At 41.1% G+C, this 27,000-nt stretch overlaps 1 protein-coding gene across 2 annotated transcripts; it reads right to left on the bottom strand.

The window, feature by feature from the left end:
- Positions 1 to 593: 593 nt before the first annotated feature.
- Positions 594 to 27,000, bottom strand: LOC104030746 (solute carrier organic anion transporter family member 1C1). Of its 2 annotated transcripts, XM_075705430.1 has the most exons (15): positions 26,916 to 27,000; positions 22,332 to 22,477; positions 18,838 to 18,979; positions 17,884 to 18,016; positions 17,141 to 17,262; positions 16,060 to 16,206; positions 14,855 to 14,953; positions 13,814 to 14,059; positions 12,796 to 12,960; positions 9,185 to 9,380; positions 7,955 to 8,120; positions 7,333 to 7,517; positions 3,266 to 3,330; positions 1,887 to 2,004; positions 594 to 816 (listed from the first exon to the last, which is right to left on the bottom strand). In XM_075705430.1, the coding sequence occupies exons 1-15, from the start codon at positions 26,998 to 27,000 to the stop codon at positions 594 to 596; spliced, it is 2,238 nt and encodes a 745-aa protein (XP_075561545.1). The 2 variants fall into 2 exon arrangements, with proteins under 2 accessions (XP_075561545.1, XP_075561552.1); XM_075705437.1 differs by lacking the exons at positions 16,060 to 16,206; positions 26,916 to 27,000 and having other exon boundaries at positions 22,332 to 22,460.

The raw sequence follows: 27,000 nt of genomic DNA, 5'->3' as shown, positions 1-27,000 counted from the left end.
CCTAACCACAACATTTGATAAGTGTTATGGGTTGAATTCACAAGATGCCCAGAGCCTGTAGATGATTTATCCTTCCAGCAAACCATTTTCCTCCTGCCCTGTGCCGCACTGCTTGCAAGGGCGAGCTATGTGCAGAATATCCCTGCACCTTCCAGGCTGCCAAGTTGGGTTTTGTGCACCCACTCCTCTTGGGCTGGTACCATGGTGGAGAGAGCTGCACTGCAGCCTCCCCACTACCCTTCACACACGGAAGGAAGCTGAGGGGCAGCAGTGGCTGTTGCAGCTTAACGAGGAGGGATGAAGCTGAGGGGCAGCCATAAAGCTGGCTTCTCTGCAAGGGAGCAAGCTGCACCTCCCCAGCCATAACAAATCCCCTCACTTGAGTGGCACTGACTCGGCAGGACAAATGGTGAGTAGTGTTTTCAGAGCTGTACATGTGCTAAAATGGTTGTCTTTGCTTTTTGTGTTTACAGTGCAAATTACATGAAGGTGAACATTTTCAGGCTGGATACTAAGATACCATTTCACTGATCATGAATTTTTGCCTGGAACACCACTCACTGGGTAAAGTCATGGTGGAGATCTCAGTCTTCCTAAAGTCTAGTCTCCTTTTCTGGCCAGTAAGTTGTCTGAATTAAACGGTCACTATTGACAAAATTCTCCTTCCTGCTCTTTGTCCCATAGGTGCCTCTCTCCCTGTTGGCTGAGAGGGTCTCATCTTGTGGAGAAGACCTTTTCCGGAGAACCCAAAGGACAGCAACACTGAAGAAAATGGACACCGTGCCCAACACCAAAGTCAGCCCCAGGTACACGTACCTGAGAGAGAAATGATTGATCAGAGCCTATTTCAAAGGCAACATACAACTAGAAGGCATCAAGGACACATCCATATTTTCATGCAGTAAGGCTGAGTAAGAAAGCCCTTCAAGCAAGATGATGACCCTGGAGATGAGAGTTTGCCAGCTCACCCAGGTCAGGTATTGTGTGGTCTGTGGCCAAGAAAATGTCTTGGGCATTGACTGACCTCCTCCACCCCAATGTGCTTCAGTGAGAATAGCAGTAATATTTATAGGGCAATTAATTTATTTTTTGGTTGCCTCATAAACAGTACCAGTGATACCAAGACCATTTAATGGTATTTTTGCTTTACAGGCATAACAGTAACATCAACAGCAGCAACAATAACATCATTATGCTTATTAGTAATGAGTCCCAACTGAGCTTTTGTTCTTTTCTTCAAATTTTCAAAACAAGATGTACCCTCCCCTCCTGTTTGTTTTTGGTTTTTGTTTTTTTTTTTTTTTTCCCCAGGGGTGGGGGGAAGGGCAACCTGTTCTCTCATTTTGCTTTTACCCTTGTTATTCCATTCTCCATTTCTGGTAATATCATGAATGCAGATAATTACTCTCCTCTAGCAATAAATTGATAAAGACAAGACTGTGCTTAAGCCTCTAGATAAGCCAAGCGTGCTTTGTGGCACCCTTCCCTTCCTTTTTTGTGGTCCACCTCCAACATGGACCAATGATGAGGTTTAACAGACCTTTTACTTATTTACTTACACACACTCTCACAGCAGAGTTGTTAAAAAATGGGGGGAGCTTTAGCATAAAATTGAGGTTTTAACTGAACATTTTTTTGGGTGAAAAATCAAGTGATTTAAATATTTCTGGCTGATATTGAAATAAGATGACCCTCCCCCCCAAAAGAGACTAAAAACCCAAAAGAGAATGCTAAAACCTGAGCATTATTGTTAATATTACTAGTCAGATTCTTTCATTTGGCATCAAATATTTCATTCAAATTTTCTGACAGACATTCTTCTACCAGTGCCAGGTATAGACGTACTTAAAGAATGCAATGGAGAATGAATGGAGAAGAGCTATTACCTGAGTGCACTGGAGTCATAGAGTCTGCATGCTCCTCTTCCTCCACATCTCTTGCTTCCCCATTTCAGGCAAGTGGTATCTATGGCCACTCCAAAATACACTGGGGCTGGAATTCCCGCTGGGTGTATTTAAGAAATAAATGGAGGCAAGAAGATTACTTTCCAGGGTGATCAGTTCTGATCTAGAGACCTGTTCATGTAGAACATTAAATAATACATTCGAACAGTGATGACACTTCCACACTGTTTGCTGGTTCGAGAAGTTGTGCCTTGTGCTGCCCAGGCACACACCGCCCTTTCCTCCCTGTGGAGAATCGGGGTGGGGAGGAAATGCAACTGAACATCAAAAAGCCTGTGGAAGTCAGCAGGAGGAGTGCTGGCCATGGGTTGGTTTCCTAACCCTGCAGGACCCCTCCAGGAAAAAAGAAATACTTGTCCTTTCTTGAAAATGATGGAGCCTTTCAGCTTGGGGGTGGGACGTGACCTGTGTGTTGGTTGTGGGGGTGGGGGGAGTTGAAGGGAGAGAGGCAGTGGGGCTGGAAGCCTACACTAGGGCTACCAGTATCCTACAAAGTATCCTGAGATCCTACTGTGGCAGGGGCAAACCTACTGCAGTGCTTTTGGGTGATGGAAAGGAAAAGCCTTTCTTCAGGTGCTAATGGGGACATCCTGGACTCTGTGTAACCTGTGGATCCACCCATGGTTTCTGGAGAAGAAAGTAAGCCTGGAAGGAAAATCTTGTCCTGCAAAGGTGTGAGAAAGCACCCAACAGCTTGTTTTGATGTCATTTCATCTGCCTCATCCAGCTCACCTAAGTCTGCTCTATTTGAATAAGTGACTTGCTTCTTGCTAATGATCACCTTTTCTATGAAGACCTAGAGGATTTTAGAGTATCCAGTTCATTGGCATCTCATGGTACCCTTGATTTTAGAGAAAACTTATAGGTGGCTCTACCACAAGGCTGCAGTGAACCCTGCCCTCAGGCACACCTGTACTTAGATTAATTCCCTTAGAAACTAATGGAAATATGCCTGAAAAATGATCACAAATTCTGAGCCATAGCTGTTCTATTATGCTTGTTGTTGAATAAGAAGAGGCAAGAGGTAATTTTGATGTTAGCTTCATAGTCCGAAGGATCACTTGTCACCGCTATGGAGGTTAGCAGTATATATTTTTATTATACCTAAGACACAGTTCTACAATTTATGAAATACAAAGCTGCTTCCTCTTTTCCAACCCTCTTGCTAGTTTTTTTTTTAAATCATGAAATATTTACTTGTCAGTTAGACATCATTCTTTCCAACAACCAAAGTTTAATTCTAGGATAAGTGATTAGTGAGGAGTATATTAAAATAGATCCAAGAGTACAACTGGACTTACCAAGTACTCTTATTGCCAGGGTATAGATACCAAGTGCAAATGATTTCAAGTGTGGTTTAATGCATCTAAAAATAGAAAAAAAAAGGTGTTAAATAAAAATAAAGAATTGACTGTGGATAACTTGAACACAAATAGAGAGCAAGAGGAAGGAAAGAAATGTTTTTCCTCCTCACTGACACTGACTTTAACAGAATTACAGAAATATGTAAATAATGTGATAAAACCAGAACAGTAGGAATTCTAGGAATTCTGAACATCTATATTCAATACCACATTTAAGAAGGTAAGAAGGTAGTGCATTTTCAGATAATACCAACACTTAGGAGTTACTAACACAGGACAAGAAAATTGGTTGTGAAATCATGCATCACTGGATAGTCTTACTCAGGTAAATAATCTCTGAAATTGTGGATCATGACCCAGGCTAGTGCAAGGTATTTAGGCACTCCATTTTCATTGCATTGTATCTAGGATCAGGATTACACCTCCTGTAAAGGTAAATCTTCCAAGCCGTTCTCTGACAGAACAGACCATTTGCATATGGACTTTTTGGAGATTGCAGTGGGGGTCCAACACAGACATCAGTCCTTCTGGCTCCAGATCAGCCCTGCTACAGCCTTGGGTCATCATCCTGGCTCTTCTAGGAGGGTGGAGGTGGTGAGCAGGAGAACAGCTGCCTTTCATACCCATGCTAGCAGCAGTGTGCATATGGAGCCGCACAAATTAGTAAGACTCATCTGCTGCTAACCTCACCAGCTGCTCAAGTGTGTGGTTTCACCCAGCATGTATCAGACTGCCTACTGTAATACCTAATCCAGCAAGAACCTGAGTACATGCTTTACTTTTAGCATGCGAGTAGCCCCAGTCACAGGATTAAGCTGGGACATGCTTGATATGTGGGGTGAGTAACACGTGCATCATTACGGTAATTGATAAAACTTCCTGTAGTCACTACCATTCTATTCAATATAAAAAGAAGAAAAATGGGCTGAAATTCAGTTTTCACTGGACTTTGGAGGTCCAGTCTATGTGCTCTGAACTAGGATGGACTCAGCTTCTGCAGAGTACCAAAGTACCACGGTCAAAAAATCGTTGTGTGCATCTCATTTTGTAATCGGAGTGCTTTATTCTCTAATGCCCTGATCAGGGATTATCATCATACAGTCTGTTATACTGTGGCTTATACAGGCACTGCCATCTATGCAGGCATCAATGTAATACGATTTTGAGCTGGAAGAACACTGTTTTGCCCTCCTATCAGATACATGCTATGCAAGCAAGCCTCAGCCTAGAAGTCCTTTTAACCAAACATGAGGATATAGAAAGCAAAAAGTGGAAAATAAAACCAATAACTGGATATTTACTATGGATTTATATTATGCAAAAAAAATCTTCTCTTTCAGATGGAAAAAAAATTGTCTGAGCATTTGTATTGTCTTTGCACGGAAACACGAGTTCTTGAGATCCTACGTGAGAGCCAAACCTCTCAGGGAGATCTGAGACTTCCTTTTCACTGCCTAATCACCTGCTATTAATAGCTTGTGCTTGAATAAGAGCTATCTGAATTGCAGGGGGTTTTCTCCAAATCCTCAGGGCTTTCCCAAGTTCCTTGGCAATTATAATTAGTCTAATACCACTAAAAAGACATTTCAGCAAATGACTTGGTCACTAGCTGTAAGCATATTTCAGTGATTTCAGTCATGTAAACCCTTGAAGTAAATGTCACTAAATCTTATAGGCTTTTAGGGATTTAGCTGTATTTGTGCTCCATGGCAGGTGCAACAATATCTGCTCATCTGAAAACATGAGCTTGCTTAAGTGCTGGAATCTTATCAGAGCTGACTGAATAGTGAAAAATTTTAAAACCAGGTAATTGGAAAAAATACTTAATGAAGTCTGCAATTCGACCTTGGGACTATTTGTTTTCAAAGAGCATTTATTTTCTTTCTGGGAACAGAAGCACACTTTCAGTTTAGACAGATTTCCAGGGAAAGCCAGTCAGTGATGGATTTCAGAAAAGTGAGTTTGAGCTTAAAGTGGAATTGTGCCCACAGGTCATTTGCAGAGGGAAAAACAAAAAAAAAGGATTAAACTTACTGAAACATGTTTTATTTAGCTGCACATCAGGTTTGGGTGCCTTCAATCCAGCAGAAAAACACATAACTTCTCAGTTTCAATTAAATGGCTCTCAAAGTAAAATGATTTTCAACAGAAATAAAACCTCTGAAGCAGAACCAATAAAGCTGTTTTGCCGATTTCATACAACAAAATGTTTTAGTATCATTATTGAAAACCTCTCTAAGCTTTTCTGAATAAATCCATTAAGCATTAAGTCCCATGAGAGCAAGTTCTGAGGGCTGAGAAGTGCAGGCAACTCTGTGTGATTTAAGCTCGTAGGTGTTCAACTATGAACATTTCCTCCCAGACACTTCTGCAGTGGAGACACGATGAAAAGCAGGAGGTTGAGCATGACAATGATAGTTTCAAGGCCCTGTGTGGTACCATATCTGTACATTTTCTATGATATGTTTTATGGATAGAAAGGGGATATCATGCAGAGGGAAAGGGGAAGGAGACTGCATCCCTGCATAGCCCTATGCCCGTATTTATACAACAAAAAATCCTCCTGTGTCAGAAGCAACCAGAGAGGAATATCTGGTGGAAATCCTGAAGGCCTTGCTACAAGCTCTCGACCTGTGAATCATCCTCCTCTTGGTTCATGGACAGTTTCAGTAGTGCATAAGCTTCAGTAAAAATTGTCTAAAATGGATTATAATATAATTGTTCTTCTTGGAGTGACTCCTGGGAGAGAGAGAGATAGAGAGATGCCATGTGTTTTTGCAGTACTCAATGGTAACCCTACAAGGTGGGTGGGGAAAGCTATGCAATTTATATGGTTTAAGGCATATACCTCACTGGCAGTGTTTGTGGAGAGCAGTGGAGAAGGATCCTCACCTCAACCATTTCTGAAAGTCTCTGTGTGAATAATGCTTCTGGTTCAAGGACTGTGCTGGAACCATAGCTGAAGTTACATTTCTTTATTTAGGTTTTTCCATATAGCCCATATTCAGCCAGTTCTAGCACTGGTTTTTTCCATGTGATATAATGACACTGGCAATGAGACAGGGCCTGTTCCAGAAAATTTCGTTCAAAACCAAAGAGAATTTTGGGGTAAGAAAACACAACAATAATAAAGGTTAGTTGAACTGTATTTACTGTTGTTTTGTTTGAGAAGTAGAATGTACCCATCTGGAAATAATTTGGAAAGAGAAACTGAGAAAGAAAACTTTCCAAAACAAAGTGGAGCAGCACTTAGAATCCAAAAATTGCAAGAAGCTGACAAAAATCCAGATTAATTGCAGGAAGTATTATATTCCTTTTTGCACTTTCTAAAATTAGCTTAAAAGCTTACACTCAGTGATGGACAAATAGTTCCAGCAGTTAATATGTATTGGAACAATCTCTTGGGACAAGCATTTAATAAACCCGTGATTATTACGACAGAAAAAAACCCCATCCCCTGCTAAATCTATCTTTGCTTTGAAGAGAGAAATCTGGGAGAGAACAATTATACGGAATAATAAAATGGACTAGAGGAGAAGAGTTGAGCGTATATGGAGGGTTTGGGTTAGATCACCTCTGTGTAGCTGTGCATCAGTATCCATAGCAAGTGAGGAAAACTGGCTACCTATAAGCATACACGTACACACGTTGGCACATGCAGAGCTAATTTCCATTTTCATGGAGGCCATTTAACACCATTCTGGTAATGTAAAAGACATTAAAGGAAGTGGGATTTGGTATAAATGATAACCAGGCCTCCTATATCATGTTTAAAACCAGAAAGGTATTGCTGGTAGAGATAATCGTAAGCACATTGTTGCTTCAATGGTAGAAAACTCATTGTTAGATTATGAGGATGCCTTTCAATAGTAAAAAAAAAATATTTTCAAAGTCACCTTGCATAGCTGAAAATATTTCACAATACTAGAGGGGGAGGAAGACCCAGTTACACGTGTCAAAACACCTTGAAAACATTTGGCAATGCTAGCAGAAATAATTCTTACCTTAGAAGCAGTATGTATCCGGGTGTGCCACCAACTGACAAAGTATATGAAGTGATAACTGATATTCCTAGAAAATACAGAAACATTTTTGGACATTCATTTCCTTTTTGACATGGTCCCACCACAGCTGAGGAACTTCGTGAAGGAGATTCCAAGGTTCCCACACAGCTGCAGTTAAAAAATACCTGGAAGAGAGCAGGCAAAATTGTATAACCTAAACAGTGGAGAAATGGATGTTCAGGAATTCCACATCATGCTTTTTAGGGTAGCTGACAGTTTAAATCCAAACTGGAAAATGTTTTTCAAAAGGAAAAGGCTTTTTCATTGAAGGAGAAATTTATAAAGAAAGTATCTACTGCTGATGAATGTATTTAGTGGCTTTTTTAAACAGTTTTGGTAGCCAACAGCTGAAAGACCCCACCCTCCTACATTCTCTGCTTGGGATTTCTGCTGGAAACAGCAACTGAGAAAGTTTTAAATGCGGGTGGCAGATTGCTAAAAAATCCTGAGGAGTTTAGGGCTGGAGAGGACATCTTACTCAATTTTAATCCACTTACTCTGACAGAACTGGTTGTATTAGGAAAACTACCGCATCACATATGGAAACAAAAGATTGTCTTACAGTGTTTTTCCCACTGCTGTTGGACGCCTGGCAACCAGCAAGACAAGCGGAAATGTAGGTAACTCCATTTTCCCCACAGATGGGGTCCCAGTCATTCTTGGAACATTTGCAGCCCGAGTTGCAGTCTGAAAACAGGGCTTGCTCATTATTAGTTGTTCTTTTAGTTCTGGGGAAAAAGAGAAATTGCAATGACATTTTCTAGCAGATGTGGAAGAAATCATTAGCAAATCATGGGTTACACTCTCTGCCAGGTGCACCTGGCTGACCTTCTGTCTGTAGTCCATTAAGGTGTTCTCTTCACATCCACGCAACAGTGCAAATTCTTACTCCTCTGTTATCAAAAAGTTTTCGCAATATCAACACCACCTACTGTGAGATAGTAGCTACTTCATTAAGGAGGACAACCAACAATTTCTTTTCCTGCATTTTCTCAGATTGTCCAAGATTTTAGTTATCTGAGGCCTGATGCAGTTTTAACAAAACTGGACAAAAAAGCTTGATTACTCCAGTGGCAAAGAGGGGACCGAGTTACTCATGGGACATGGTCACTGCAGATGTTAGTGAGGAAATGATCAGAATGGGATTCATCCAAACTGAGAGTCTGATGCCTTGCATGACAGCCAGCTGCCAACTTCAGCCAGCTGCTGCCAAAGTCACCAGCAGAGCAGCTCCTGGGGCTGCTGTGGAGTTGGTGCTGGAAACTCCTCCCAAAAAGTGAACTTTACAGAGTAATAGCATGGGCAAAAGTGACCAAAAAGTGCTAGCCTCAGGTATACCTCATGGCTAACATCATGGCTAACTCATGGTTAATCCATGAATCCTTAAGTTTTGGGTTCAGAGGCCATTAAATTGCATGGGTTGTTCGGCAGCACATGGAGGCAAGGAACAATTAATTGAATCTTACCCCTACTACCGAGCTTCTCACATTTCCAGAAATCTCTAGGCTGAAAGGATGGGTCCCATGGCAATAATAATTAAAAAGTAATCAGAAAAATAATCTGCACTTGTGGCATAAACCCCTCTGGGCTGAAAGCAACAATCACGAAAGGGTTCTGACACAATGCCCGCTGGAATAGCTGGAGCAGTTTCCACTGCTTTGAACCAAATTTCTGGGAAGCATATTTAGGTCAGTCATTCTCTTTTCAACAATATATACTTTGTGGAATAAAATGAGGAAGGAGTTCAGTTTGCAATAGCACTTTATGCTGAAGCGTGCCCTTCCCAGCATACCCGTGGTACGACACGGTCAGGCCAGCCACATCCGAGTTCTCACAGCCCATTGCAAATAATGAGAGGAGCAAAAGGTAACCAAAGAAAGATGATCCCAGGGAGAGTTTTGCGGCCCCTAAAACATTGATTCTGAATTTTTTCATGATCAGCCCACCAGAGAATATGCCAAAGGCCACAGCAGGAATGTTGATAAGACCTGAAATCAAACAGAAAAAAATGTATTAATGAAAACCCCAGCTCAATGAACCATCCTCTTCAGCCACAAAAACCAGCAGCAGTGATAAGATGAAGCAGCAAAATATGAAAAATCTTCAAGTGGGGCGTTTTATTTGTCCAGACTTTGATTGTCCCTAGAAAGGTGCTGGGACCACTTTTAAAAACTTGCTCCCAGGGAAATGTTTCATCGCTAGGTCTTTGAAAGAGAGAGATTATGTATAAGGTTTAGATAATGATCTTCCAATTTCTTAAGCTAGGTGGTTTTCTCCACTGTTAGTTTGTCAGTGGAGGGATCATTGTAGAGTTAATTCAAATACTTTTAGTGTCATTTCTCACAAGAGCTGCTCTGGGCACAGAGAATTTTTCTAGGGTGTCACGCTGCTTAGGGCAACCAAGACAGCCACAGTCCCACCTCACAGTTTGGGGCTTTCCTATAGACCCTCCCTGTGTCCTTCACCAATATAGCAACAGCAGGAGCAACAGGGGCCACTCTCTGGGGCTGCCCCACTCTGCTTTTCCAGGGCAGCTTCTCTCCTTCCCTTTGCCACTGACAGGAGGAGCTTGAACTGCTCATTCCTAGAGGGCAAATCCAGTTTTATCTACAGTGTTATGAAATCTGGACCAAGAGCTGCTTTTTCTGGTTTTATTCAGCCATGAAATGAATGATCCCTTAGAGAAGTCTCTGAGAGGGAGAGACACAGCGATATGTCATCATCTCTGTGCCCAGGAGAGTTAGGGAATTTATCCGGGTTTGGTTGTTGAAATGCTCCCCTAGGTGAGTGTTGCAACAACAAAAAGATAGGTATACTCCATGGGCTCTCTTTTTTTGCACCAGGCTTCAGGCAATCAAGTGGAAGAGCATTGAAGGAAACATGTAAAATTGGGTGACGGTAACTCCTTACCTGGACAGGTTTGCTCTAATAAGTGTCCATACTGATAGACATGGACGACAAGCCCCCAAAAAAAATCCCATTCAGTACATGCAAAAAAGATGTAAATAGAGACCACCACCAGAGTTACTGCATAAGCAAGCAAGGTGTCCTTTGTGGGATTTCACTGTTACTGAAAATTATTTTCCCAGTTTTACCAGCCAGTTCCAGAACATTAAATCCCGCCTTGCCCAGGGCTGTGTATGTGGTTTGCAGCTTTTAATTCATGCTGACACCTAGCGGGGCTGAGCTGAGCGAGCGTACAACACACAAGCAAGTAGCAAAGCACACATGCGTTCAAATGGCAGATGAAGTTTCAGCAGTTTATTCAGGGGACTGGAAGTATTAGAACTTGATTTCAAACGACTTGATATAAAAGCCTAGTTTATGACATCGGAGTCTAATCTCCGTACTAGGAAATGGGCTAGGACCCCTTGAATTTCTGGCTTGAGTCAGTGTTTGATCCACCTGTACGCATGGAAAAAAAAAAATCAGTACTTAGAAGAGATGCTGGTAGGGGAGTTTGATGTTAGAAAAAGCCTTATTCCATCTAGCAAAACCAGAAGTCAGTGTCTTGGCTGAGTACATGAGCCTAGCTCAGTTACCGGTGAGCTTCAGAAAGCTTCACTGGGGTAGCATTTTTCACTCTGTACATGCATGAAAATAGTACTTCAGGCGATTTAGAAGCAGCATTCAAATTGCAGCATGTGTAATTAAGAGGGACTATATAATCTATATGGGTGCCCCATCCAAACATGTTGAAGCTGCAGGTTTCCCTGTTCTCTTTTGCTTGTAAGAGGAGACTGGGATTGAAACTGGGAGCTGTGTGATGCACCGGAGTACCCACACGCTGCCTGCCCATTCCTACATACCCCTTTTGTTCATGCCTTTGTCTCATAGCCTTACAGGTTACAGCAACTCTATTGCTTGACACTGGCATTGGGGGGTGGGGAAGAAGTGTGTATATTTAAGGAAAACCATATAAACACAGCAGGTGCCATTTTATTTTCTTGCACATTCCTTGGATTGTGACTACTGAAAAATACCCTCTTATGACCTCCAGCTGATTTTTTTTGTTACAGTGTTTCAAATTGCTCTAACAATTCTTACATCTATCGGAGAAATTGTGACAGTAATTGTTTCTTTTAAAAAAAAAAAAGAGAAAAAAAAAAGAAGAAAGAAGAAAGAAGAAAAGAGGTAGGGAAAGGCAAATAGCGACTGTTAGTTTCTTAGCAAGGGTGGATTGGGAGAGAGCGGTAAAAGAGGAAGGTGAAACACCTTATTGCAGGGATGGCCACTCAGCCAGGATCCTTTCCTAGCCAAGCCATCGCACATTCTCTGTTGGATATAGTCCCTACACTTTGTGAAATCAGATGGATCTTAATCCTCACTCAGTTTGCACATACCTGAAAGCTTAGCTCCAGAAAATCTTTAAATACAATGAGAAGTACTGTACTGAATGTAGGGATTGTTTTCTGGACTTTCTCTGGCCATCAACTATGCTTGAAGATTTCTCCTTGCTTTTAGGAGTTTCGTGCCAGGAAATTCCAGCCTCTATCTTCAAAGAATTAACATAGCACAATGGATCAATACAGCTTTTCTGCATATATATACCTCTGTTGCTGCGCAACTAATGCTGCTCTGAAACGAGGCAGTTCCCTCTGTATTGGATGGATGTAAACCTCTTTGCTGTCTAATGCTATTGAATCCCTGGACCTCAGGAACTGAACCCAAGCTGGCAGGTTCAGCAACTGGGCAGTGAAGTTCACCATCCTGAAGACATCTCCAAAAATGGCCACCTCGATACCCAAAGGCTGAACTGGCATCTCTCTCTCCTGTGCTGTACATGAGGGCTTGGGAGGCTAACTTCATGACAGAGAAAGGCTCTTAGGTAAAATTAGGGCATAAATATCTATTTTTCCTTCACCAGCATTGTACTGAGATAATGTTAAGTTTTTAATGTGATCACTGATACGACTTTGACTTCCTTTTATTTAACACCAACCTCTTCAGAAAGTAAGAAATCACTGGCAATGTCACAGTTACTTTATGGTCACTCCTTCAGCACTCACTGAATTGATCTTTGTTTCATTGAAATAAAAGGGAAGCCAGCAAGGGAACAGATCTGTCTGATGACAGATTTATGTAAAGTATTTTAAAATTAATCACTTTTCAATTATTCTCTTGTGATGTACATACAATATTTTTCAGATTTCCAGTAGAATGGGAAATAAAGTATCAAACAGTGAAATCTTTTGCAGTAACACTTACATAGAAAAAGTCAGAGCTAACTAGTGCTAAAGTAGAAATGAAATAACTTACCTTCTATGAGCTACTACTTAAAGCCAGACAAGGAAGGAGAAGAAATAAACATATCCTAAAAAAATCCAATTTTCCCTATATGTATATATATACCACTCCTAAAATGTCCATTTTTAAGGCATCAAGAAGCAGATATAGCATTACCTATAACAAAATTAGTTTTTGAAGATGTTTGCCCATATTGTTGTTCAATATACTTTGGCTTATATGTCACCATGCCAATTAAAGAATTGAACTGAATGATACTTGCACACAAATACAGAATGTAAACTGGGTTCCCAAAGAGGTTCTTCAGTGATGGCAAGAAGTCTGCAAAACAAAATGGCAGAAATTACAACCACGTCAGAAAGAGAATAACTGCTGTGAACAATGCTTTGCAACGTGTTTTCACCTTCCAAGAAGGACTGCAGGACATTTCAGAAGGAATCCATGAAGTCCCATGATGTTCCCTCATTTCTGGATGGGGGAACAGTGGAGCAAAATACTAAGCGTCAATATTCCAGAAGAGAGACATATTATTTTAGATATCTTCTTTCGATCATAAAACAAGACAGATTTGGTTTCTATGTGTCCTCAACAGCCACAGTATCTTTTAGCTTAATCTGGGGGCAGAGGGAGCTCAGCACAGCTGATAGTAAGCACAGACATATTGAGTTACAGATTCAAGTACTGAGGGAAAATGCTTTTGGCAAAGCAGAGCCAAGGAAAATTAATTGCGCAAAACAGCTCACGTCTAAATCCGGATAGCCCCTAAAATGCTGCATCTAGTCTGTGCCCATCCTTATTCTGATCAGGTATTGTCTGTGTTTTTCTAATGACTGACTTTAAAGAAAAAGGTTTGGCAGAAACCAAGACTGTTGTATTTATGACCCCCACTTCTGTAACAGTCAAGATCTGTGAATGAGAATTTTTTGCAGAGTTTCATGACATTTACTGGGCCACTAGCATAATTTTACCAATCTCAGCTGGAGAAATTCTGCATGCAAGAGCAGCTCCAGGCAACAGTGACAAGACCATTTTTGTGCACCCTAGTTAGGTGGAGAGTGACATCTGAGGGAAAAATTATTTATAAGGCCATTAAAACTTGGCCTCAGAAAGTGTAAAGTATAAAAGCTAGTGAGAGTGAGACTCAATGGTCAGGAAAGAAACTCTAGTGACTTGCCTTTTGCCATCTCAGCAATCTTCACTTGTTGCTGGTAAGATTTGTGTTGGTCCTTGTTATCCTCAGTGATGAACTTTGACTGCTCAGAAGAGGTACTGGAGTCCTTTCTACTCTCTGGTTTCGGGAGGTGCTTTGGCAGGAACCAGAAGGGGATGCCGGCCAGAACGCTAATCACACCTGCTATTAAGTAACCCAGCCACCAGGCTCCCACCCACTGCACGTCCTTGTGAGTTATTGTTACGCTGTCTGGAGAAAGTAAAAAAAAAAAAAGAGCAGAAACAAATAAATGCTTTTCGAGAATGTTTGCTGATAACAAGGAAAACGATTTTGCAGGGACTTTCTGCAGAGGAGTCCACCCCCACCTCGCCAGGTTTAGGTGTGCTATGTGTCTCTATCGGTGTTGCAGGAGCAATTGGGGGGAGGCAATAAGGACTTGCTGATTCCTGTGGCACGGCAGCAGCCTTCCTCTGACACCACAGGGTCCCCAGCTGTGCCACTCGCATGTCCCCAGAGAGGCTGCAAGGCCCAGGACATGGGGTAGTCCAGGTGGCCACACACTTTCTCCCAGTCTGGCTGTTCTGCACAAAAGTGCCAGAGAAAAATGAGGTGGAAGGTGTTTTCTTAGGAGGAAGGCAATTGGGAGCCCTGGTACCCATTGCAAGACTGTTTTTCTAGGCAATGACAGTGTACTACAAAATGCACGCACACAGGTCTTGGCAGAATCCTGAGCCTCAGTCCTGCCTCCTCCTGGTGCCTGCCGTCCCCCCAGAGCCTTCTCACCAGGGCATATTCTTTGGGGGCACCAGCCACAGACCTGCTGCGGCTGAGGAAGAGTCAGGCCTCCTACTTCCTCCATACCCATCCTTCTTGCTGTCCTTTTCTGCACGGGGCATTGCATTGCTGTCATCCTTTTTATTTCATAAAGTGCCTGCTCTACCCCTGCTAGCCTCTTGTGCCTAGAAGATAAATAGATAGTTCTTGGCCTAAACCAGACATTTTGGAGCCTGGCTGAAATTGTAAAACCTGAGTTTTCTGACTTACCCAGATCTACAAAGCCAATGTCAACGTAAAGTTTGGCACACAGGGATCCTAGAAGAAAGCCAAATATTGGCCCTATAATTGCAACTGTTTGTACGCAGCCTGCAATAGAAAACAGGGGACTGTTACGCTTCTGAGTTAAAAGAGCCCTGGTTCTTGCTGCATCTAACAGCAAAGTATGACATGTGATGACTAACAAGTCTTAAAATACTGAGCCAACCTTTGCTCTTTGGCACATGGATTACACAAGTTAGAACATTTTCAAGAAGAAAAAAGCCAACAATAAAATTTCCCCCACTGCATTGACACTTTGACTTTTTTTATCATCCAATTAAAGACTGAAATTCAGCCCAAAAGAAAAAAAGTCAGGGAACTTAATGGCCTAACTCAATAGCAGCACCAATCTGTAATTGCTAGAAACTCTTTAGCTGACTAGATTAAAGTAACTCAAAAGCAAATGCCAATTATTTAACTGATCACTTTAAATTGTGAAAAATTTGAAGGGGTTTAGGCTGAAAAATCACTTTGCTTTGGTACCCCATATTAACATGTTTCAATACACCCTCAGCTAAACTTTCTGAATTTTTTGAATTTTCAAAATTGATCTGGAAATCTGGAAGACTGAATCTTTTACAGAGAGAACCTGAGTGTTTGCCTTTTGCCAGGCTGGAAACTTGTCAATACAAGAAGCTGATGGGGAAGGATTTTTTGGTAATATTTCAGGTGAATGTGCAGAAAGTCTTCAGGCAATGAACACAATAAGAAAACAGTGATACCAACTTTTTAAAGCCTCAACATTATTGTTTATAATTCTAGCTAAATCTGGAGGGAATGTTTTGAGTGCCTGCTGAAATTCTATTTAAGTGCTTAAAAAAGTACATGTTTTTTATCACTTTCCAGAGAACTCAATGTGCACAGAGGCTCAACAGTCCACATCCAGAAGAATTAGGAAGATTAGGGTAACAGCAGGAACCTAAGGTCAAATTCTTTCCTCAAATTAAGATAATGGAACTGTGCTGGTATAATTAAAGGAGAACTTGGTCCCTTGAGTGTACATGACTGTTAAATAAACTTTATTATTGGAAATTCTGCAAAAAAAAAAACCCAGTCAGGGGAAGCAAATTCAATAACACGCATTCCATTATTCAGAATGACTCAGTTTCCTCTGGGGGAAATTCCATTAGGATAAAAAAAATATTTTATTTTACCAATGTATAAGGCAGCATTCTCTTCAATGGCGTAATCATCAATGTATGTAATTCCCAGGGGCTGGATAGGAGTTTCACCTATTCCACGCAAAAGATTTCCCAGTAAAACATAGATCCACATGGATGAGCCTGCTTCTTTTTCACATCCTGAGTACATCACAAGAGAGACAACAATGATGTGTTTTTTGTAACAGTTTGACACTGAATGCACAGGACTTCTAAAATACTTCTCATGGGAAAACCAGTATTAAAACTGTGAAAAATGTTTTGTGCGGTGTGGGGATGGCAATTTTAACCCCATCAGCTTGAGATGGACATATGTTTAGCATGAACTGCTTCAGTCAAAGATATTAGAAGTTGGTCAGTTTTATAAATTTGTTGCCACATCCCATTTGGAAACCTTTTTCACTTCCTTCTAACCAAAACAGGGATCTCCTAATGGAAAGATTTGGGAAACATTGATGATAGTGAGCACTACCAGTCACATGTAATCCACAGGTATGAAGATGCAAACATACACATATTTTGTGACATACAGAGGGTTTGATTTGGACTTCCACAGCTTATTCATGGCTGGGCATCAGGGAGGAAGGCCCCTTGCCCATGAGGAGCTCAATGCACCCAGAGGGGAGACAGCTTTGTCGTGTGCAAAATGGGGTCAGCGGGCAGGGAGAGAAACAAGAAGGGGGTCTGCAGGCTGGGAGAGGTAAGCTGCTATTTCCAGTGGGCTGAGGATCTAAAGGCACATTTCCCGGCAGAGGGAAGACCATGACTTTCCAAGGTCCCCATGGGAGATTGGCACTTCTGCAAGCCACAAAGCAACAGAAAGTTGTTGGAGGAGACAGCAAGGTTGGAGGAAAGGCTGCAGGCTGAAAAAACTCTTGTCAGTGGGCAGTGGCAGCTATGTATTTGTTTTTAATAAATTTGTCCCAGCCAGTAGATCTGACTTTTCTGTGGAAAAGATCTGTCTGATTCCCATTTATTATTTTTTGCATTCTAATAAACTATTGCATGAGTGTTTGGGAGCCTTTTGATGTATTTCAGTGTGCTTATCACAATATTTAACAGAGATCATTCTCACCTGCATTTATTTTTGCTTGAGATTTTTCCAAGGCTGAGAGTGGACTTTGGCTTTTATCCTGCAGACATGGGGAGATGCTAACAGTCGAATTGATGGTGGAAGGGAATCTTTCATACCGATATCTGTTTATAAACCAAAGTTATTTTTTACTGTCCCAACTTATAAGAAAAAGCAAACAGATCTGTTACTACCATGGAAGATAGGCCCATAGCACTTAAATGCAAGCTTCACCTGCATCCAGTGTTGCCAATGATGCTTTACAGGGGATAAATGGAACTGGGTTTATACTGTGGTAGTACATGAAAATTGCCCCTTCAGTTCTCTTTGTGTCACAGTGATGCATTTCAGTTTAACAGGCACTTTGCTCTGCTATGACGCATGAATCTGTACTAAGAGACAGTGGGTGTATCCTCTAGCCTGTGTTTGATACTCAGATTGTCTTCCTGAGTTTAGTCATCACTTCACCACTGAAGCTTCAACAGTTCTTAAACTGTGTCAAAATGTGGCTGATCAAGATCACAGACTAATAAAACGATAAGTTGATTACAGCTGAGAATAGCATATATGCTAAATTATTTGCTCTACAGTAATAAGTCTTTTCACAAAAAAATATTAAATTGAGTAACCACATTCACATATGCCTATTTCTATGGGCATCTTCACCATCAATCCCTAAATATTTTAGCAAGCTAACATTCAGTGCGCATAGCCCAGCTGGAAAATACCAATCACTTTGCACTTACCGTCCCATGAAGAACTGGGGCATCGCAATTAGGAATGTTCCAGCTGACATAATTAAGCAGCCTGCTCCAATTATTCTTGGCCTGTGAAGCTTCGCTCCGAAGTAGCTTACAAGAATTATGATTAGGAGGTTCCCTTTGAGAGTACAAAAGGAAAACTGGGTTTTATGGCTTGTTGATAAGAGATCCCCTAAGATAACAATCCCTAGTGTGTGGTATAGGCAGAAATTTCAGAGGGAGAGGGCTGATTGCATGGGGTTGGTGTTTCTCCCACTTTCCAGGCATTCTTACAGGAGCCCAATGCCTTCCGTGATAAAAAAAACCATAAACTTTTGGGTAAGCAGCTGGAAAAGAGGAGAAGGATTGTGCCAGCTGAAAAGAACAAATAACGAGGAAAGCAGGAAAAGAGGGAATCAAACAGAGCTTTATACACTCAGGCTAAGATTTCATTCCCATGAATACCACAGTCCACTGAACACCCATGAGATAAATTCAGTAATCTGAAACCGTAAGAGACAATGTCACACTGGAAAGCTTAGTGCAAGAGGGAAGGGAATGGACTGGACAATGAAGGTAGATTACAGTCAGAGGTTTGTACTCTTGGTGCTAAATAAATCATGAAGGATAAACACTTGTAGAGGAGGTGGACTGCTGACAAAAGGAGAGAGAAAGTGGAAGTCTGTACAGGTAAATTCTCATTCAGCAATCAAAATTTGTATTAGTATTAATTAGCCAGAAACTAAGGTTATCAAATCACAAAATATTTAGGACAATGTTGAATTGCTTGTATTAGCAGCCCTATCCCAGCTAATGTAATCATACTGACAGTCATGCTGATTTTTACTAGGTGAATCTTGCTCAGTTTCAGTGGTTCAAGGAGATTCATACAATCATTTTTCATAACAAATTGCATCACTGTTTTTTCTGAAAACAAAAATGGGTTTCTACAGCACATACCAATTTCAAAACTGCCATCAATAACACCAACCAAAGAGGAAGGGATATCAAATCTTCTTTCAATTTGTGTGATAGTACTTTTTAGATAACTTCCTGATAGTGCTTTAGCAAAATAAACAAAAGACAATGCACCAAGAAATATCTGTGAAAGAAATTGACAGTGATTAAAATCAGGTAGTACAGAAGGCTTTGCTTCATGAGTTATTTTTAAACAATTTTTACATTCCACCTCTTCTTTTCCCAAATAACCATGTCAATATTTCTCCTACTTCTTATGAAATGCTAGATTGCTGATTTGTCCATTTCTTATGAGACATAATGATATAAACTGAACTTGCTATCAGCCACTGCTAATTTCAGGTAGATGCCAAAGCTACTGATGCTTTGAAGGACAGAGATATGTATCACCCTCCTGATCTCTCTAAGGACGGGGCATCTTACACAATAACAGTAAGGGTAAATGTTAAGCGTGGCTTGGTGGGGAGGCAATTTATTTGGGCATTTGTTAACATAGGCTTTTGCAATTGGCTGTATTTAAGAGTCCTGTTCTGGTAAGCTGTTCCCACTGAAGCCCAGGGTGGCCAGGAGGGAGAAGTCTCTGCCTCCTGGTACGTGGCTCCATGAGTAGAACAAGTGACCTGCCAGGCAATTATCTTCCAGGCTCATCCTTTCCCCACGAGAACTCTTGCAAGCTCTAATACATACATTTTCTTTTGAGTGCTCACTGCCTTTTGCTGAGGGACAACATTCTCTCATCCTTTTGTTTTACAGAGGCAGTTATTTTCTCTTAGTTAGCACTATATCTGTTTTAGCGTGTTAGTCTGAATCAGGCTTTGGAAATGAAACTCCTACTGCCTTCACTGTGCTTTGGTACATACTGCAAATGTGCAGACTGAATCCCTTTTACACAGAATTAAACAGGAAGATGTGCTCCAGAAGGGCATTACCTTCACTTCACCAGCCAATGGCTCTTCAGTCCCTTGGACAAGACTAGAGCTGGTCTGAAGTAACTCCCCACCCTGAAATGCATACAGTGGGAGTGCAAGGTCCTTAGCACCAAATGTTTCACTCCTGCAGAGCTATTGCCTAAATTTGCCTTCACTGAATGCAGCCTTACTGAGCTTACGAGCTCCAGGGGTACTCATACACCTCGCAATTGGTCATGGAAACCACCACATTGCTTTCTACCTTCAGATACAGGTTGTGTTGACTGAATATATAGGGATGCTTTTTTTAAAAGGTGTTTTAAAAAAATCCCAAACCCTAAAGCAGAAGTTAAAAGACACAGTAATGTTTCATATAAAGAGAGGTCTAGACCCTCGTCCTACTCCTTAGGCCTGCTCTCTGAGCAATCACACTTCCAGTAAGCAGGTGCTCTGAAGCAATGTACTCACCTCCAGTGCAATACTCCTTACAACATCTCATTTGACAAGGCACACTGGTAATAAAACTGGCATCGCTGTTGAACGCAAATTCTTGTGTTAAGCTTTAAATATATCTCTGTGTTACATTCAACACACTTTATCCAGTGCTGGTTATCCCTCCTTCAGAAACACTTGTGGGTAAATAAACAGTATCTGGTTCTTATTTCCCACAGCTCTCAAAGAGCTCTCTAGTAAAAATATTGCCATAATATTTTACATTTTCTGTGTGTTTATGCCCTTGGATTTTTAAATAGCAATGTGAAAACAAATACAGTTTTTCACAGGAAAATCATATCGGTCAGACTAGAAATTCAAATGTCTCTGTCTCTGGCATAAGTTTTTCTACTGGGTTTGCAACCATTCCAGGAGGGAGATGAAGACCATGTGCAGTGGTGGAAAAATGCTCCCGATTTAGAGCTGGGACAGAAAGGTGCACGTGTTTTCACATTCTTCTGTGGTTTGTCAGTGACTGTAAGTAAATATTTCACCACATGTTTCTGGTTAATAAAGGCAATTCTAACATATGGGAAGGCTGATAATTGGTAAAAACAACCTGTTGAATCTGCTTATTGTTTTGGTAACGTTAGGCAAATACAGATCTGAAGCAGACATTTTTGTGACTTAGAAATATCTTTAATAATTTCATACTGACTCAGAAAGACATAATCAGAACTGAAAAAGGGTTAGTTCACCAAAGAAAGAGGTTTCTACGTCCCTACTGGAATAGGTTAATCATATCAGTTTGGGTTCCCAGAAGGCACAAATTTTTTGAACAGAAAGAAACGGAGTTGAAATCATATTATTGCTTTTCTATTTTTGGAGTTAATATAGCTGATTCCTGACTGGCTAATCTGTGACTGAAGGTTTATTCAATGAGGGAATCGGATTATTGTTACAGCAAATGGAGGAACAATGATAGAATTACTATTATGCTACAAATGTAATTAATACAACTCATCTTCTATTTCAAAACAGAACCCCATTTCTGGGCCTTTACAGGATCAGACGAAATCAAGAATCAAAGTATTTTTATAGCAGTCATCAGACTCAACTAAACCCGCAATATCCTAACTGCTTTGCATAATTTATAGACTTCAGGTCAACTATTGCTGAAGTCATTGACTGTATTGGAAGCTGGATTAGTAGCTGAAAGTAGATGTGTGCGTGCGTGCGTGTGTGTGTGTGATAACAACAGAAATAAAGACTGTGCAAGATGAAAAGAACTGGGCAAGGCCAAAGACTCACTTTCCACATAACTCAAACCATCTCATCTCACCATTGTATGGTGATTTATTGAGACCTCACCTAAGACAGTGTCAGAATTTCACAGCCTGGCTTTGGAAAGTAGGTAGAGACAGTAGGCAAAGCATCAGGTACAGGTACTCCAGTGTTCCATACAGCGAGGAACGCTCCTCCAAGGTGCAGCGGTCCTACCATCAGGTAGGTACAGCTACATTATGAGGCTTACATTATGAAGCAGGGAGCTTCCATTGCCTTGAGGAAATACTTCTTGTGGGTGCAATAAATGCAGATACAGTGGTGATACTTCTCCAGTTTTGTTTCAAAGTCACCTCATGTGGAGTTGTCTCAAATCAGGAATATATAATATTTTTATATATAGATAAAACCATAATTATATATTATTTTAATATATACTACTTTAATAACATAGCACTCAAAACACATGGACCATAATACAAATATGATTTTTTTTAGAGCCCAGCAGACTACCATGGCTACAATCTTAAAAAAGCAACCTGTACTAACAGCTGCCTGTGGTACCTGTCTGCTGATACTCTGTTCTTAATTTCAGGAAAATAGGGTGGTGCAATAGGGAGGATATAGTGACCTTTCAGGATGTCCCTTGAAGATCTCATAATACACAAGCCTCAACCAACGTGTTATATTTGAACATTGCCAAACGTTAGGCAAATACAGATGTGACTTAGAAATATCTTTAATAATTTCATACTGACTCAGAAAGACATAATCAGAACTGAAAAAGGGATAGTTCACCAAAAAAGAGGTTTTCTAAGTCCCTACTGGAATATTCAAAACCTCTTACTCTACCTTTATACCTCCACAACACGACTGTTTTTCCTTGGATGCGGAAGATTCCGATTTGAATGAAGATCGGTCAACAGGCAGGATTGTGTTGTTTGAAAAAAACTGAGTATTTTCTTTTGATGAAACCTCCATGCTGATATCCCCTGCCCCTAAACCAGAAAACACGGAGAACATTTTAAAAGGGCATCCTATTAGCTCAGCCTCAAAAGCTCATCATGTGACAGCAACACCCCGCTGCACTCTTTTCCCTACAACAGCAATTATCAACCTTTACAACAGAATCTCACCAGTGGACTGGATGTTTAATTATGGAAATTTGCAATCTACTTGCCTATAATAATTATGATTAAATCATACTCAGCAAACAGTCATCATCTTCATTCTCTAGCTTTACTGGCAGTCTAAATGAGGCTTGTTAACATTTTAAATAACATTTCTGGAGCCTATATGTAAGTTCACGTTTCTAGATGTGACCATGTCTGCAGAGATTTCTCAGAGCTGATCTCTGAATTTCCCATAGATCTGGGACATTAACTAATTAGATCAAAGGAAATCTAGCCCCATTAATGAGGGTCTTGAATTGTTTTAGATTGAAACATTAGCTCTAATTGTCTGATGTTAGCTAATGAGTTACACAAGAATAAAGAGGTTTAGTTCCCTTTACCATTTTAGATAGAGCCTTAGGGCTCAGTGGTCAATTGTTATAGGAAAAATGTGAATTTGCTTCTTTGCAGGTAAATACAAAGAAGTAAAGAAAACCTAAATACTGCGCTTTGAGAACAAAAGGTATCAGTAATTCTTAAATCTCTACTTACATACTGCAGTACTTTGTTCTTATTTTCAATCTCTAAATCAGAGCTGAAAATATTTATGAAATCAGCTTCTGTGTTCACTTTTAAGCAGCACTATGTTTTATAGAACTGCTGGCTGAAAACACAAATAGGAGAAGTTCCTATTCTTTTATATTTGTCTAAAGACACAGGTCTTAAAGAAGTAAAAAATGTATACGGTTTTATGTATATATACATACACATGTTTTCATGGCTTGCCAAGGTTCTGTGCAGTAGGTACTTGTGTTTCCAGATATGTATGTGAAAATAACAAAAGTACATCTAGATGCTAAGATTTGCTCATGCAAATACTTGCCTAGGCTCTGTTCATATATGGACAACGCAAAAAGGCTGTGGCTGTAGTACCTACATTTTCACTGAGATGTCGCCATCACATCGGATGAACTAAGAGCTACTGACTACATGTAAGAGAAATATTTGCATTTGACACTGCCCTGACAGGGACTCCAATGTATTTCCTTGTCAGCACTAATGAGTATACAGATTTTTAAAAAACAACAATAACAAAATAAGAATGGTTTGTGCTCGCTGCAGAAAACTTATAACCTATTCCTGCTCTGCTTCTGACTTTCTTGCAATCTTGGGAAATGTCACATCGTCTCTCTATGCCCCACTTCTGAACTTGTACAATGGGGAATGACAGCACGCACCTTGCAGCACTCACGTGAGGATAAATTCATTCAAACTCGTGAGCATGGGCATGACACTCACATAAGGCATGCTACCATCTAAGCATATCAAATAGCCTTTAGCTTAAGGTTTGAAATGCTCTGCATATTACTACTACAGCAATCTTGGACTGAAAAAAAAAAAAAACAAACTGAAAAAGGAAAACATTTGAAACACAACTAAATGAATTATCCTTATCTCTGAGCAAAACAACATCCAACTAGAGAAGGTGCAGCAGGGGAGCAGGGGGCCTGCACAGTCTCCCCCACTGCACCTCATATGCAGGTTTGACCAAAAAAGGAAAAAAATGCCTTGGAAGCGTGAGGGTGGAATATGGCACACCAATGCTTGACAGCAGCATGTAAGTTCATGCCACACTGAGTTGGTACAATTCTCAAATGGACAGTGGTACTTAAACAGAACTTATACTCAGCAGTATAAAAAATTATTGCAGTATAAAAAGTTATTACAGTATAAAAATTATTACCATTTATTATCTGACTCTGGAGGTCAAATGGAAGTGTGCTAGGAAGGACTGACAGCCATACAAGCTTTACAGGCTTTAGTGTATCCCCAATTGTTCCTATGGCACGGCTTTAAGGAGGTCGGTAGTTTTCTGGCCCAGAGCAACATGCATCCCTATATCTCAGAGCATCAGTTCAGTTGCCCTGACAATGCTTCTGAGGGAAACTCTTGCCACAAGACAGAGAGCAGAGCAGCGTGCCCAGTGATACCACAGCCCACTGCAATATTAACTTTAATCTTTCCTCTTTCATGCAACCAGCGTAAATATGTGTTTCACTCTAATCACAAACTTGTCCTATGCCACTCAAATACTTTTTGGTGCTGTTGGTAATATACCGGAATATTTGTAATACACTGCCAACTGCACCGGCATGTCAGAGAGAGCTGTGTTTTTATCAAAGCAGATCCCTGGCTGGTAAGGATGGTCTGTTACTGACTTGGGTACAGTGACAGCCTTGGGTTTTTGCCGTATCTTGGATACCATATTTCTCCAGTGCCATGAAACATGAGGACGGATAGCCTGTGTCAGCTCTTCCTTCCCAGGTGTGACAGGAATGCCAGCAAGACGTAATCCTAAGTAGTGGCACATTTCACTGAGGTCAGGTTACTGGACCAGTTTGGCTGACAACAACAAAGAATCAGTCTGTGGCACTCTGCTTGTGCAAGAAAGGTCGGTGTTCTCTATTTTCTATCTTGTGCTTTAAAAAGACAGCATAAATACAGTCACCTCATCACCACTGAAACACTCTGGGCCAAATTCAACCCTTTCAAGGTCACAGTGCTAAATTCAAGCCTTCTGTATCTAGCAGCCTCCATGCATCTCTCCCTGTATATATGTGTGTGTGTGCGTGCACGTAATTGAGATGTATATAATCACGCGTTCTTTATGTGATCTAACACATGTAAGACTGCAGAAGTGTCTGTGCTTGGATGCATATGCGCACATACACACGCGCAAATTACTTAAAGCTAGATGTGTTGGAAGATAAACTCCTAACTGAAAGGCTATTATTGTATGGGTAAAGTGCATTCTCTCTACTCATTAACAGTTTAAGAATAAGACCTGAGCAACAATTACCTTGGCATAAGATTTAGATTTAGATTTGCTTCTCGATTTAAGTATGTATCTTTACCACATAGTACTTGCAATGGTAAAAACATGGTCATTGGTTTTATCAGTCGTTATTATTAAACCTGCACACAATCTTCCATAATGCAGGTTTTCTGGCAGTAAAGATACTCAGCTCTTATATAAGCAAATAACCATATGGGGAGAACAAAACCAAATGTACCAAAGCATGAACAGTCAAATGTGTATACATAGACAATGCATTTTCTCTTCCTTCAACCAAATACCATCTAAGCAGTATTTCCTAATTACAGGTAGCATCTTCTGAAGGTTGCAGAGCACTCTGAAATCTTGAAGGATCTCTGAAGACATTTAATCAATAGAGTTTCCATGGATTAGTTCTTCTAAATCCATTTTGTAACTTTTACCAGAAATTAAGAAAGCAAGCCATTGAAAAAAGCACTGTGTAAAGGAGTTTTCTGTCCTAAAAAAGCTGCTCTACTCCATGATAGTCAAGGAAGACTAGATATGTAAGTGGAAACAGAGTCTAATTCTGTTAATGTGTTCTGCACCATCATCCCCAAAATAGATGTACAGAACAGAGGTTCTTTTGGACAGGACTGAACACGAGCCATCAAAACCAAAGACATTTTAGTCTCTGCGAAGCTAAAAGAGGGAAGAACATGGTGTTTTACCACCACACTTAGGAAGAATCAAATCAAACCAAGTGGGTTCCACCTTAAAATTGCCTTTTGTGGGGGTACTGAAATAAATAGTGGGCAGAATTTGATCATCAGTCATTCTAGCAGGAAGGAAAGACACTGAAGTGGGTGCCCTGAAGCAGAGGGATCGTCACAAACTTCATCACACCTACAACAACTGAGTAAGTCCAGGCAGGTGACACTCTGCCCGAAGGACAGCTGCTGGCCACGCTCACACCTTCTCCCTGCCTGTCACCAGGGCTCACAGCTGGGGCTCCGACCCCTCCTTGCGTTCCTGGCTCCAGCTGGCCAGGGTGCGGGGGCCCTCTCTGGTGGCTCTGCTTTCCGTCCCGCCAAAAGCATGCCTGATAACTCACCTGTGACACAGCTCGGGCGGCAGCGGTGCTCACCCTCCCAAGGGCTGACATGTGGGGCTGTGCCCGATGGTCAGGTCCAAGGACGAGCCCATCGCTGAGCATGCATGCAGTGGGCTGAGACGCTGCCAGGCAGTCCCCAAAGCACCCCTCCACTCATTTAAACTCCAGGCAACAAAAAAAAAAAGTCCTTCCCCCCCACTGGAAACTCCTCCGCTTTGCAGTAAGCCTCCTTAGACATGCCTTTATTGTGTGTCAGACCGCAGGCATAGGAGCTGCACTTGCTAGAATAGGTGGACACAGGAGACCGGTACAGAGAGTTTACCCATGAACCCAGCTGAAGGACATCCTTTCTGAAAGGTGACTTAACAAAGAGAAGAAGAAAAGCCACATCTTACCTGGCAGCAGAAGTCCCCAGAGATGGTGCCTAGCAGTTTTTGTAGGTAAGCTTCCTCTGTCGCTTATACATACCCACACATGCAT

Source organism: Pelecanus crispus, chromosome 1 (assembly GCF_030463565.1).
Source record: "Pelecanus crispus isolate bPelCri1 chromosome 1, bPelCri1.pri, whole genome shotgun sequence".
Lineage (NCBI taxonomy): Eukaryota > Metazoa > Chordata > Aves > Pelecaniformes > Pelecanidae > Pelecanus > Pelecanus crispus.
The sequence above is the reverse complement of the archived record's forward strand: the minus strand, read 5'-3'. Positions and strand labels throughout refer to the sequence as shown.